This window comes from Brienomyrus brachyistius, chromosome 22 (genome assembly GCF_023856365.1).
Source record: "Brienomyrus brachyistius isolate T26 chromosome 22, BBRACH_0.4, whole genome shotgun sequence".
Classification (NCBI taxonomy): domain Eukaryota; kingdom Metazoa; phylum Chordata; class Actinopteri; order Osteoglossiformes; family Mormyridae; genus Brienomyrus; species Brienomyrus brachyistius.
This window is the reverse complement of record NC_064554.1, coordinates 19,239,985-19,252,029: the sequence shown is the minus strand read 5'-3', so window position 1 is coordinate 19,252,029 and position 12,045 is coordinate 19,239,985. Positions and strand designations below refer to the sequence as shown.

General features: G+C 47.9%; 1 protein-coding gene across 3 annotated transcripts in view; it reads left to right on the top strand.

Annotated features, from left to right (window-relative positions):
* LOC125717831 (ras-related protein Rab-26-like) overlaps positions 1-12,045 on the top strand; it is a 113,467-nt gene that overhangs the window by 80,547 nt on the left and 20,875 nt on the right. For all 3 annotated transcript variants that reach the window (XM_048991132.1, XM_048991133.1, XM_048991131.1), the window contains one exon: positions 5,423-5,475. In XM_048991132.1, coding sequence (XP_048847089.1) covers positions 5,423-5,475 — 53 coding nt within the window. The remainder of the gene's footprint in view (positions 1-5,422; positions 5,476-12,045) is intronic.

The window sequence follows — 12,045 nt, the reverse complement described above, 5'->3', positions numbered from 1 at the left end:
TGGCAGTGTGTCTCTGTCAGCATCTAGAGTCAAACCAATGACCAAAATCTCTGTAGCATATCTCTGTATGTCCAGTGTCCCGCTGCTCTGGGACGAGAGGGACCCCAGCCTGTAGTACTTACCATGACATGCGCACACGTATGTGGGCAGGGGGTGTGGGTGAGAACAGACTTTGAGCGGGCGGGCAGACTTCTGGGGAGCCGCCAAGGCTGGGGAAGGGTGGCACTGGGGCCTGTTTGAGTTTGAAAGTTGGCTGGGAATTTTTCTGCTCCATCAGACCCCATTCAGAGACCTCAGGGTACGAAGCGAGCGAAAGCACAGTGTCACCCGCAGGTCTGCTCCGCGTAGGAGGGTCTCTTAGCCGGGGGCCATCTGTGACACACTAGTGGCTTTTGTCAAATCATAGTCAAGACAGTGAGGGGTCAAGGGCACTTTATTCTCTACATGTTGGCACCACCATTATCTTTTTCCCAGCCAATTTCATACCTTATTTCGTGCTCCTGTGTGTGGTTTGTATTATGATAAAGCCCAACTTACGTCACTTGACTTGACAAACATGTTGCACGGCAGGTTTGCTGACTTGAGAGTTGGCTCCTGGCCCAGTCAGGTGCTCGTGGCTCTGTTTGCTGCTTTTAAAGTCACTCTGCCCCGTATCTTGTGCCCTGCACAGTATGTAGACTTCAGAGGAGTTCCAGCCTCACGTTGAACGCCGGTTGAGTTCCATAAACTCTCCCTGTCTATCAGCTTGTAGACAGGTGGATGATTGCAGGCTCTCGCTGACGGGCGTTTGCTCCCTCCTGTCCAGTCACATCGCTGATCACGTCCTGCTTGATGGTGGCTTGTCGTTTGCTTTCCCCTCACTCTGACAGAGAGGAGTGCCTTAGATGATTGCTGGTTATTCTTCAAAGCAAATAGCCTGTGAGTCAAAATGTTGTAAAAGAGTGAAAATGCCTGTCGGTGTTGTTTTTCCCAAGAGTTTGGGGTCTTTACCTAGCAAGCTGCAGGCAGCTTTCGCAGATCCCTTACAGCGGTCCTGGTGCCGTGTACAACAATGGTGTCTGGTGTCTCCACTCACTGACACAAGGACGCCCCACCACTGTCTCCATTCAGCTGGCTCACATATCCTGCTCTCTGCCAGGCAGTCATGTTCAGGGACGCCCCAAACATCAAACATGCGCCGTGGTACAAAGGGCCAGAGTGGGGTAAGTGTGGGATGAAACCCGGCAAACATGACGCCAACAGGTAAGGGGTGTCGTAAAGCAGTACTTCCCAACCCAGTACCCACAGACCGTACACATTTTTACTCCCTACCAGCTCCCTGCCACATTGTTGGTGGGGAGCTGGGAGGGAGCAAAAACGTGGACTGCTGCGGGTCCGCGAGGACTGGGTTGGGAAGTACTGCTTTGCGACACCCCTTACCTGTTGGCGTCATGTTTGCCACTCGACGCCCAACAAGGCACTAGGTTTCATCTGATTTGTTGATCGGTGTGTTGCTGCACTCTGTTAGTGGGACGATATTGTAAACTGTATGCGATATTGTAAACTGTATGCGATATTGTAAACTGTATGCGATATTGTAAACTGTATGCGATATTGTAAACTGTATGCGATATTGTAAACTGTATGCGATATTGGTGGCATTTAGTTGTTTGCGGGAAAGATCGGTTCACCGTCCGGAAAAATGCAGCATATGTTCCGTTACCCGGAGTCGGGCTTCTTAATCTACTCCGAGTGTTCTGATAATACCCCCCCCCCCCCCCCCCCAAGTTAAGTTGTGTTTCTGCTTTCACTTATTCAAGCGAAAGATGAGAAGCACAGCCTAAGGGAAGTTTAATTCCCCCCCAGGTTCCGTGCTTGCTGGTGCCCCCCAGCCCAGCATTCGCGGCTGTCTTGTCTGGATTCACAGTGTGTTTATGGAACACCAGGGGCTTCAGGTGAAACAAAGAAATTAAATTCTACAGCCCCCCCCACGCTGACGGCCCGCTGCGCCCATCTGCGCCGGCTCCTCTCTCGGTGTAATAGGCTGGCCACAGTTTGCTTCCTGGATCCTTGTAATATACAACCAGCAGACTTTTAATGCCCCCCATATATGACAATTTATATAACCAACATGCCTTTAATGTCTCACCTCCATGCTCATTGGAGTTTTAATTACACAAAAATGTGAGGGCAGAATGAAATGGTTCTGAAAGATAATCAATGAGATGTAGAGGAGGTGTAGAGGAGGTGGGTTCAAGCAACTAGAGGAGCCAAGATCAACCAATCAGATGTCTTGATCCCAGCTCCTTTAGTTGTTTGAACCCACCTCCTCTGCAACCTGAGAGTTAACCATTAAGAGTTAATCATTTTTTGTTCTGTCCTTCGAACATTTTTAAGTAAAACTCCCACCAACCCCGCCCCCAGGGCCGGCACAGCTGAAAGCTCATTGCCCCACCCCCCCCGAAGTGCCCCCTCACAGATTCAAAATGGCTAATGATAATTCATGCAGAGAGCCCAACATTATGACCCCTATTCTGCTTTTTAAAAAATCCTGTAATTTCCCATGTGCCTGCTAGCCAGCATGGGCCCGGAGCTCCCCGTTATGGAGCCGTCATGTAGGAGGTTCAGCTAATCAGCATGAAGTCCCACTTCCGAGTCAGGCACCAAAGACATTGTTTACATTTGCAAAGACACGCCAGCCAAACTTCATATTCGCCCCCCCTCGACCGTGTCAGTTTCTCTTTGCACCTCAGATGCACCCAGTTGTTCCCAAATGGCAGCCTGTTGCATGCAAACCCCCTGCAGTGTCCTGGGTGTCGAGCGAGTGAGCGGGGAGGGGGGAGCTCAGCTATGTAATACCCTGCAGGTGCTCCGGATGAGGGCCCTCAGTCCTCTGTCTCGCTGTTACTCTACCAGACAGACGTTACTCTGGAAACCTGCTGCTGCTTTGGTCTTCATGCAGGAAACGGACTGTAATTAGCCAGTGAGGTGTGAGCTCCCATCCTCTTCCCATCCCTTTTTCGCCAGTGAGGTGTGAGCTCCCATCCTCTTCCCATCCCTTTTTCGCCAGTGAGGTGTGAGCTCCCATCCTCTTCCCATCCCTTTTTCGCCAGTGAGGTGTGAGCTCCCATCCTCTTCCCATTCCTTTTTCGCCAGTGAGGTGTGAGCTCCCATCCTCTTCCCATCCCTTTTTCGCCTCGGCCTCGCTTACTCCTGCTTTTTATAATCTATTTCTCTGTTACTCTGCCCCCAACGCCCCCCCCCCACATTCCTGTCCCCCGCCTTCTCTGACTGAGTGACAGTACTGAGGAAGGTTTTTGTTTTCGAGCAAGATGACTGCGCTCACTTAAGTGCTGCAATTACCGAGCCTACCAATTACCCAGTCACCCAGCGGCAGCCTGCTGGACTTCTGGAAGAGTCTGATTCCTTGTCCATCTCTGATCCTGAATCTGTCTTTTTGTTGAGGTTCAAGACTAACTTCTTTATGCTGTATCTGTACCTGGGGACCAGGGAAGGTGGCGCGGTTGCTGAAATCCGCATAGGCGGTACCCCAGAGGGCCGCGAAAATACTTCGTAATGCTTCCTTCATCATGGAATTGCTTCACTTCCACCTTACCTGATGATGGTGGATGCCTGATATGTTCTATAAAGCACAAGGAGCTTTTGGGCTCTAGGATTTAAACTGTTTAATCGCGGGTTCCTAAGCACCTTTCTCTGGGTCTCCCTCTCTAACCCTTCTTCAATCAATTGTGGATTCTGACATACAGTGAAATCTATCAAGTTATCTAGCACAGGGTTGTGATGCGCACCAGTTCAGCACATCAGGGACAGCTTAGCAACGGCAGTTTATATAACCCTGGGAGGAGACCAGAGCTTCTGGAGGGAGCGGGCATGGCGTGAGGGGTCAGTGTGACCCCTGCACAGAGTGTCTGAGGGGACCAGTAGACCAGGGCGCCGTCCTGCAGTAGACCAGGGCGCCGTCCTGCAGTAGACCAGGGTGCCGTCCTGCAGCAGACCAGGGCGCCGTCCTGCAGCAGATCAGGGCGCCGTCCTGCAGCAGACCAGGGCGCCGTCCTGCAGCAGATCAGGGCGCCGTCCTGCAGCAGACCAGGGCGCCGTCCTGCAGTAGCCCATCGTGCTGGATGGTGCCCAAATGGGACACTGTTCCCAGGTTTTTCAGCATGCTGTCTTTGTACTTTTCAGCATGCTGTCTTTTATTGCTACTCTGTTATCCCTGCCTGCCATGCTGAATTCTCTTCTGGACAGGGGACCATGTGTTGGAGGCAAACAAAATAACCGTCTCCCTTTATGATGTGATGTCATCCCCTGCTCATATGTCATTCTTACCTGTGTCACTGTTTGTCACGTTGCTTGTTCTTCTTTTCGATATAAAGAAGCCACTCACAGAGCGAGTGTGTTACTGCTGCTGGGGACGCAGCATCTCCTTGGGTAGCACCGCCTGCTCCTGAGTTCGAATCCCTGGAAATGGAGCTGAAGGATGGTTGGATAATATTTATTGGAAACTTTTATTTGTTGAGGTTTAACCGTAATTGAAATGGTGGTGGGGCAATGTGTATCTCAGTGGGTTGGGGACTGTCCAGTAGATGGTAGGTTCAGATTTTGTGGTGGAGTTGTCATATCACAGTTGGACCTTTGAACCAAGGCCCTTAAACCCAGTTGCTGCACACATGTGTCTGCTAAGTAAATAAGTGTGGACGGTGGCCTTTGTGGGCCGTTCAGTTTTGCTGGATTCTGAGCCTTTTCAACTGGCCTGGTCCTGGTTTGCTTGGTTGCCCCCAGATGTTTGCTGTTGGTATTAGTGGAGGCTTCAGCGACCCCCCTGCTCCTGTGTTAATATCATGTCCTCATGCCTAAGTGACAGCCTGTTGTACCAGCATCACCTTTCTCTGGTGCTGGGTGTGCCCCCTCTACCTCCTCTATCCCCCCCCCCAACTGTCAGCGACCCCCGCCGATTCGTCGCTTTCCCCAGGCTTCCATTGGCCCCCCTCCGTCCGCGCCCGCTGACGAGCCCGCACGCGTCGTCACTGGCCAGGCCTGTCCCCCATCTCACCGCCCACACACCGAGCTGCTTGGCCATCACCACCAGTCCGTGATGAGCCCCCTCTCATTACCAAGGCAGGGATCGGCTTGGCTGTTACCTAATTCAGGGAAGAAACAGTTCTTATTTTAATTGACTGTTAAAAACAAGGGAAAGGTACAGCCACAGGGCCAGGCGAGTTGACAAACCGGAAAGTTATTATGTGAAGAGCCCAGACGTGTCTGTGTGGAAGGGGATGAGTCCCTGTCTCTGTCTGAGCTGTGCTGTTGGCACTAGGCTGGTCACCCAGATTTCATCCTGGCTTTAATTGACAGGATCTCCAGGACCTTATCCTCCCATTAAAAACCGCCCCTGTAATTCCATCGTTTCTCTTTCTTCCCTCAGCTCTTCTGCTGTTGTATGATGTCACCAACAAAACCTCGTTCGACAACATCCAGGTAGGACAGCGGTTTCTTGGGAGCGATTTTTCTCCTTTTGGTTTCCGATTGGTGTCACTGAGCACAGATATACATTTTAGAGAAACTTTCTTATTTAAAAATGGTCTAAAGCACCTATTTGCTGCCTCTGAGGGTAAACGGAGGGTGGATTTTTAGCACTTAATAGGAGGGAATGTCCGTTTTATACACTGGATTCAAAATAGTCCCATGTTGTGCCTGATGAGCTCCATTTGCGTTTGCTGTGAGCGTTACCTGAAGTGGGAGGCAGAGTTGGACCTGCAAGTAACTGCTGCTCTTCTGAAGGCCTGTAGGAGGCGACCATCTCACTGCTATCAGGTGGTTGGTGTTGGAGGCCCTTCTGAAACCAATGAGGGAGAGTGTGGGACCTGCTGCCATGTTTCCACCTGTAGCCCTTCTCAGTCCGACGATGAAGATGTTTGCATTGTAGTGAGGTACTAGGAGAAGGTAGCCCCTGCAGAGGTTCTTGGATTTTACCCCCCCCCCCACCTTCTTTAGTGTGGTCCTAAATATGGGGCTATGGAGTAAGTAGGCCCAGCTCCTACTCCAGTCCCTGTCCCATACAAATGAAGATGGCAGGGATACCTCAGCCGAAATTAATAGCCCACGGTTATAAAACCATTAGTGAATAGGTCTTTTTTTGGTTCGTAATAAAATTCAGATACAAAATATACATTTAACCCTCCAGTGAAGCGATGAGTCATAACGCACAGGGCCGGCAGAGATGTTTGATGCAGACTTCGCCATGAAGCGATGAAGTAATGACTCTGCTTCTGTGCCAAACCGCTGCACTCGGGACCTTGTCTGAAATGACTGGCGCACACAGAAGACGCGGAAGGGCGCCGTGGCGGTCCTTCCCGAAGCGAAGCCGACCTGTCGTTTTGTCACTCTCATTGTCATCGCTGGTGTTTCCTTTCCTGCAGCGGAACAGATCGCATCGTCAGTGTTTAGGGTGCTTCAGTGCTGCATATAGAGCCGTAGAGAATAACAGGCAAAGGGGACAGTGGTGGAGAGCATATAAGGGGTAATAAGGGGTAGGTCCGACCCCCCCGGAGTCTCCAGCCCGATTCATCTCTCCAGCAAGCAGCCTGAGATACTCAGAGGGTTTATAAGTAGGAGATGAAGGCAGAGAGCTTCACATGTAGGCTGAAGACACACTGGCAGTGTTACTACAGCCATCTATTAACCTCCATCTCAGCTCCTGGGGTGATATAGGATCATTCAGCCGAATCAAACTGAGGAGCAATTCGTTCAAAATAACACCTATATCATTATCAAATAAGAAGGATTTATGTAATTATACTAAACATATGCAGTGAAATAATTATTGTAATTGTAATTTATAATTGTAATTTTTCTGCATAATTACAGAATTATTTTTAATTTTATATTTATATTTGTAAGCCAGCAATAGCTGCATTACAGTAGTTTGATACAAGTGTACTGGAGAGTTTCCTCTAATAATAATATTATTTTCATTTATTTTATGGTATATAGTGTTTTTCAGGTATATTTTCATTTGTATCTTTGTTTATAATTGGGTTATTTATGTCAGGATTCTTCTGCTAAAAGTCATACTCAGTTGCTGATGGGCGGTACTTCTCAGGCTTTGGACTAATAGTCGACATTATTACCTTGGCATACTTTATTAAAAAAAAAAACTTTAAATTGGAATGATGCTTAAGTGGGCACCGTAACTCATGCCCATGAGTTAGCAAAGTGTATTTATTTTAGGAAATAATTCTCATTTTATTGCAACTTCTCATTAAATAGACACAGCGGACCAGAGAACTGGAGCAGCAGCAACGGCTAAAGCTTTAGAGAACCGCTAATGTTTCAGCCATCCGCCTCACGAGAGGGACGATGGGGCGGCTCTGACGGGGTGGGGGGGGGCATTGGCACTTATCAGGTGCTGGTTTGGTTTGGTGCTGAACATGGGAAAACTTGGTGATGGTAGGAGGAGCCTAAGCGCAGGAGAAGAGAGGTTCTGAAACCCACACTGGGTGCGATCCTTTGTTGGGAGCCACCAATTTAACCCCCCCCTCGCCCCCCCCCCATTCTGTTCATCTCTGTTCACCCATTGGGCAAAAACAGGTAATGGTCATAATTCCACTTCGCTGTGGAGCATAGAAATCACATGGAACTAGAACGGAATTCGCTCACTACATTTGTTTATGATGCACATTTAATACAACAATTGTTGACCAAAGCGACGTAGAACCGTCACGAAAAGTCAAACGGTACAAGAGACAGAAATGCACAATAAAACTGAAGTGTATGAAAAACACAGATTAAAAAGATGAAAAGGTAAATCAAGATGAATAATTATGTCAAGCAAAATGTTTAGCCATGATCAAAAGCTATTCTGAAGAGGTAGGTTTTAGCTCTTAATGTGAAAGTATTGAGGGATGAAGGGGATTTGATGTCAAGTGGTAAGTAGCACTGGTTCCAGGTAGTGGGTGCATGAACAGTGAAGACATGGTCACCCTTATGCTTCAGTCGTGCTTGAGGTACCGATCATAATAGTTTGTCACTGGAATGCCCAGCGAAGGCATTTGCCGTGATGCTTTACATTAACTGCACGTTCATAATGGCTTTGTAATGCATGTGTAGAACATTCAGTACACCTTCATAATGCATTCATAGAACATTCAGTACACCTTCATAATGCATTCATAGAACATGTTCTATGAATGCATTATGAGGGTGTACTGAATGTTCTATGAATACATTATGAGGGTGTACTGAATGTTTTATGAATGCATTATGAAGGTGCACTGAATGTTCTATGAATGCATTATGAGGGTGCAGTTAATATAAAGCATTACCATATTCATTATATCCAGATTAGCTTCAGCACCCAGATAAAGGATTTGTTTAGTGAAAAGCATTTTGCATGTAATCCCACATATATTGCTAGCCAACCGACAAGCACCCAGGTCAATAATGATATGCGTCACTTGCCAACATTGGTCTAACACAAAGTGTTTGTTTACCTACACTTAGAAAACTCAGCCCATCAGACAGAAGGCATGGAAATTGTTGTACTATTACTTTTTTCAATAGAAATGAAGACCATCTTTCCTCATTTTCTGGTGCCGTAGCATAACATAGAGTGAACCAGGCAGAGTGGTGGCTCTAAGGTTAGGGTTAAGGTTAAGGTTAGGGTTAGGTTTAGGGTTAAGGTTAGGGTTAGGGTTACGCTTAGGGTTGTGCCCGCAACCGGAAGGTCATTGGTATCAAATCCTGTGAATGCCTGCAGTGATCCTACACTGTTGGGCCCTTCAGCAAGGCCCTTAACTTGCATTTGCTTTGTCCTGGCTGTGACGCCAATCTGCATCCATCCCTATAAGGAGGTCCTCATACTTACAGGTTAAATTTGGTAGTTGGTGGCAGGATTGGCACTGCAGTCACTGGAAAAAGACTCACGCTGGTCTATTCAGACTAGTTTGGTGCTGAGGTGTCACCCTCTGCACGACTGCACTCCGGTTCTCATCCCTGACGTGGTTCGTTATGTGGTGGGTGCAGCAACGTGCTGTCAGTACATTCTCCTTATCTCTTTGTGTATAACATAGATATTCCCATGTGAAAACAAAAAGGGCTGAATGTACTGCTATGACCCTTCCAGGGCTACCATTCTAGTTGTAAAGGGTTTCTATGCTTGAAGTAGAAGCCCCCCCCCCACACACACACACACACCAAGCCCCAGGCATGCTGGGAAATGAATAGAAGTGGCCGAGCCATCTGCTTCGGCGAGGCATCGCAGGACGGGCAGTTGTCTCCCTGAAGCTGTGTTTCCTAGGACCTCGTGGGCAGCTGGGACTGTCAGAGGGACAGCGGCCAGAAGAAAAACAGTGTGTCTTCCTGTTTCTTAATGCAATTAAAACAAAGAAAGAAATGATAACCTACTGCATAAATCTCTGTATTTATGTAATGTGTATTTATGAGGCGTGATGATGCAAACCATCGCAATGCAAAACCCAACTGCCATCAAGCTCTTTGAGTGCCACTTTGCATGTGGATTTGGGGGAGGGGACCCAGAGGTGTCCTGGGTGGCCCCCCTCTTCTGTCAGAGGGCATTAGAAGAGAGTGGGGGTTGTATGGGCACTTTGGCACTCTACAGGTCCTGTCATGTGTCTGCTTAATGAGTGTTAATTAGTGCTAATGAAGACAAAGAGAGTGCCAAAGGTAAACAAGCCCCCACCCCCGACACTTGTTGCAGATGGCTCGCCCCACTGGGGCTTTGGGCTCACAGCTGAACTGTCGCCACCTTCACACACCATTTGGCCAGACTGGGGGGGGGGTCTGTGACGGCTGCCTGGTATGGGGGGGTGCTGTACAGGCGCGTCTTCCTCTAATAGCCAGACATCAGCCTCCAAGGTTAACAGAAGAGGGTCAATCGCAAAGACCTGCAAGACCTGTCACTTCGTAGACAGTATTATGGTATGTCGAGCGGTAAACTGAAGAGCAGTGTGGTGAGTTTGTCCAGCCACCTTGGTCAGGTCTCTCTTGTAGGAGACATTTTGGAATTTCCTGTTAAAACAAACAAACAAACACAAACAATGAACTCGCAGTTCATTAGATAAGTTTGAGCCTGAAAAAGCCCGATAATCGTAAAGATCTGATCATTTTGCGTGAAGCCGTAGGAGCTGCTTAGTGTTCTGCCAGTTTGTCCTTGACTATAGTAGCATAATGATTCTGCAAAAGCACCCATTGAAGTAGGATCCTTGAAAATTGTGTCAAACTGATTGTTGGTTTATCTGCCGGCAATGAGCATGCAAATGCTGCATTTTTAATGCTTTATTTGTCTTCTAGTTCTCTAGTCTTTTGATGAGCTTTGCATTTTTTTCTTACTTTCGTCTGCCCTGCTAAGGTTTTCCTGATTGCTACCCCATCCATAAAACCAATTTAAAACCCATTTGTTTCTCGGCAGAACCCGATGCTCATTTGGTAATCATTACTTTGAAATAATAAATGTGGTTACTGCACATTAACATCTGTTACATGTGAATCAGCCGTTAGTTGATTCAGTGTTAATTTAGAGTGACAGCAAGCTAATTAGTGACAGCACCTTTGCACTTGTTATATGTTAAATGCAGGTGTGTTTTATATAAAATGCTGAATTATTATAATGCTTTTCCTCTGCGCTTTTTTGTACTTCACTCCAGGTCCTCATTAAAATCGTGTTTGCTGCTGGTCAGAAGCTCAGGCGGCACAGAAAAATGAACTCGGCCCGTCAGACAGTGCTGGCCAGTGTGCTCGCTTGCCACGGCCGTTTCCTTCACAGAGCGATGGTTTGTGTGGCGCTCTCGATGGTCACAGTCTCCTGCCCCGTCATTCAGTCTCGGTCAGCAGATTCGATATGCAATTTCCCCTATTAAACAGACACAGCCATCTGGTCCGGGATCAGTGTGTCATCATGACAAGGAGAGAGCATCCAGTTGTTTGTTCGCAGTCCCAGGGGAAGATGTGGAGCCTGCGGATCTCATTCGCCGTGCTCCGCTGCCTCTCTCCCTGAACGCGAAGAGCGCTAACACCAGAGTGCGGCCTGCCATTGCGGCTTGTAGTTCCACCCCCCAGCCTGCGAGTGGCCTGTCGGGCCTGTGTTTCCTGGCAGGAGAGACACATGTGTCTCTGTGAAATCCGACACCTCCCCCTCAGCCCATACTTGTCCCATTAATCCTGTCATCAGAAATCTGCTGTGAAAAATGGCCAACATCATATACATCATATTTCATGTGTGAGCTGTGATTAATCTAATGTTACATGATTAATGACCCTCGGCCGGCAAGTTGTACGGCTTACGGTTCATTACTTCCCCTGATGTTTACCGGCACATTTAGGGTACCTGGCTGTTTGGGGGTCCAGACATTCTCCTCCTGAGATTTGAGGCTGCTAGCACACTTAGGCTTTTATCCAGCTCTTTAACTGCTACACCACCTGCTGTCCATAGCCTCAGTTGCAACATTCTCCTCACAGACAGGAGCGATTCACAGCACGCTGCGGGAATCTGCCACATTTTGCCTCGGTCCTGTCCCGCGTCCTCTTCGTCTGCCATCGACACAGACTGCCCCAGCATATTCGGCCAGACGTACTCGGATCCAGATGGAATTCTTCTTTCTTTCTCTGTCGAGATGCCAGACGAATTTGTGAAATTTGTTATGTCCAGAATTGCTGCTTGATTATCCATCCTGCTTTTACATTTGGATTAGAGAAACCTGGAAATTTACTGGAAATAAGACTCAAGACTCTCTGCAATTTGTTCTGATGTTAATTGGCCTCTGCTCACAAACAGGCATAATACTGTTATGGGCCCCTGTGCTTTATTCTAGGTTTTTATGTAACTTTTTGACAGGCTGCAACTTTTATAGCTGAACCAAAACACCATTTTCCAGAACTCTGGATATATACCCAAGGGACAGTCATTTGAAGGTACAGATGATTATTCATGTTTACTATATTTAAATTCAGCTTAGTTCGCTATAAGCGTCTGTTGAGATTTTGTCTCCGCAGGGTGGAGCTGGAGGTGAATATTTAGTTAGTTTGAAATGG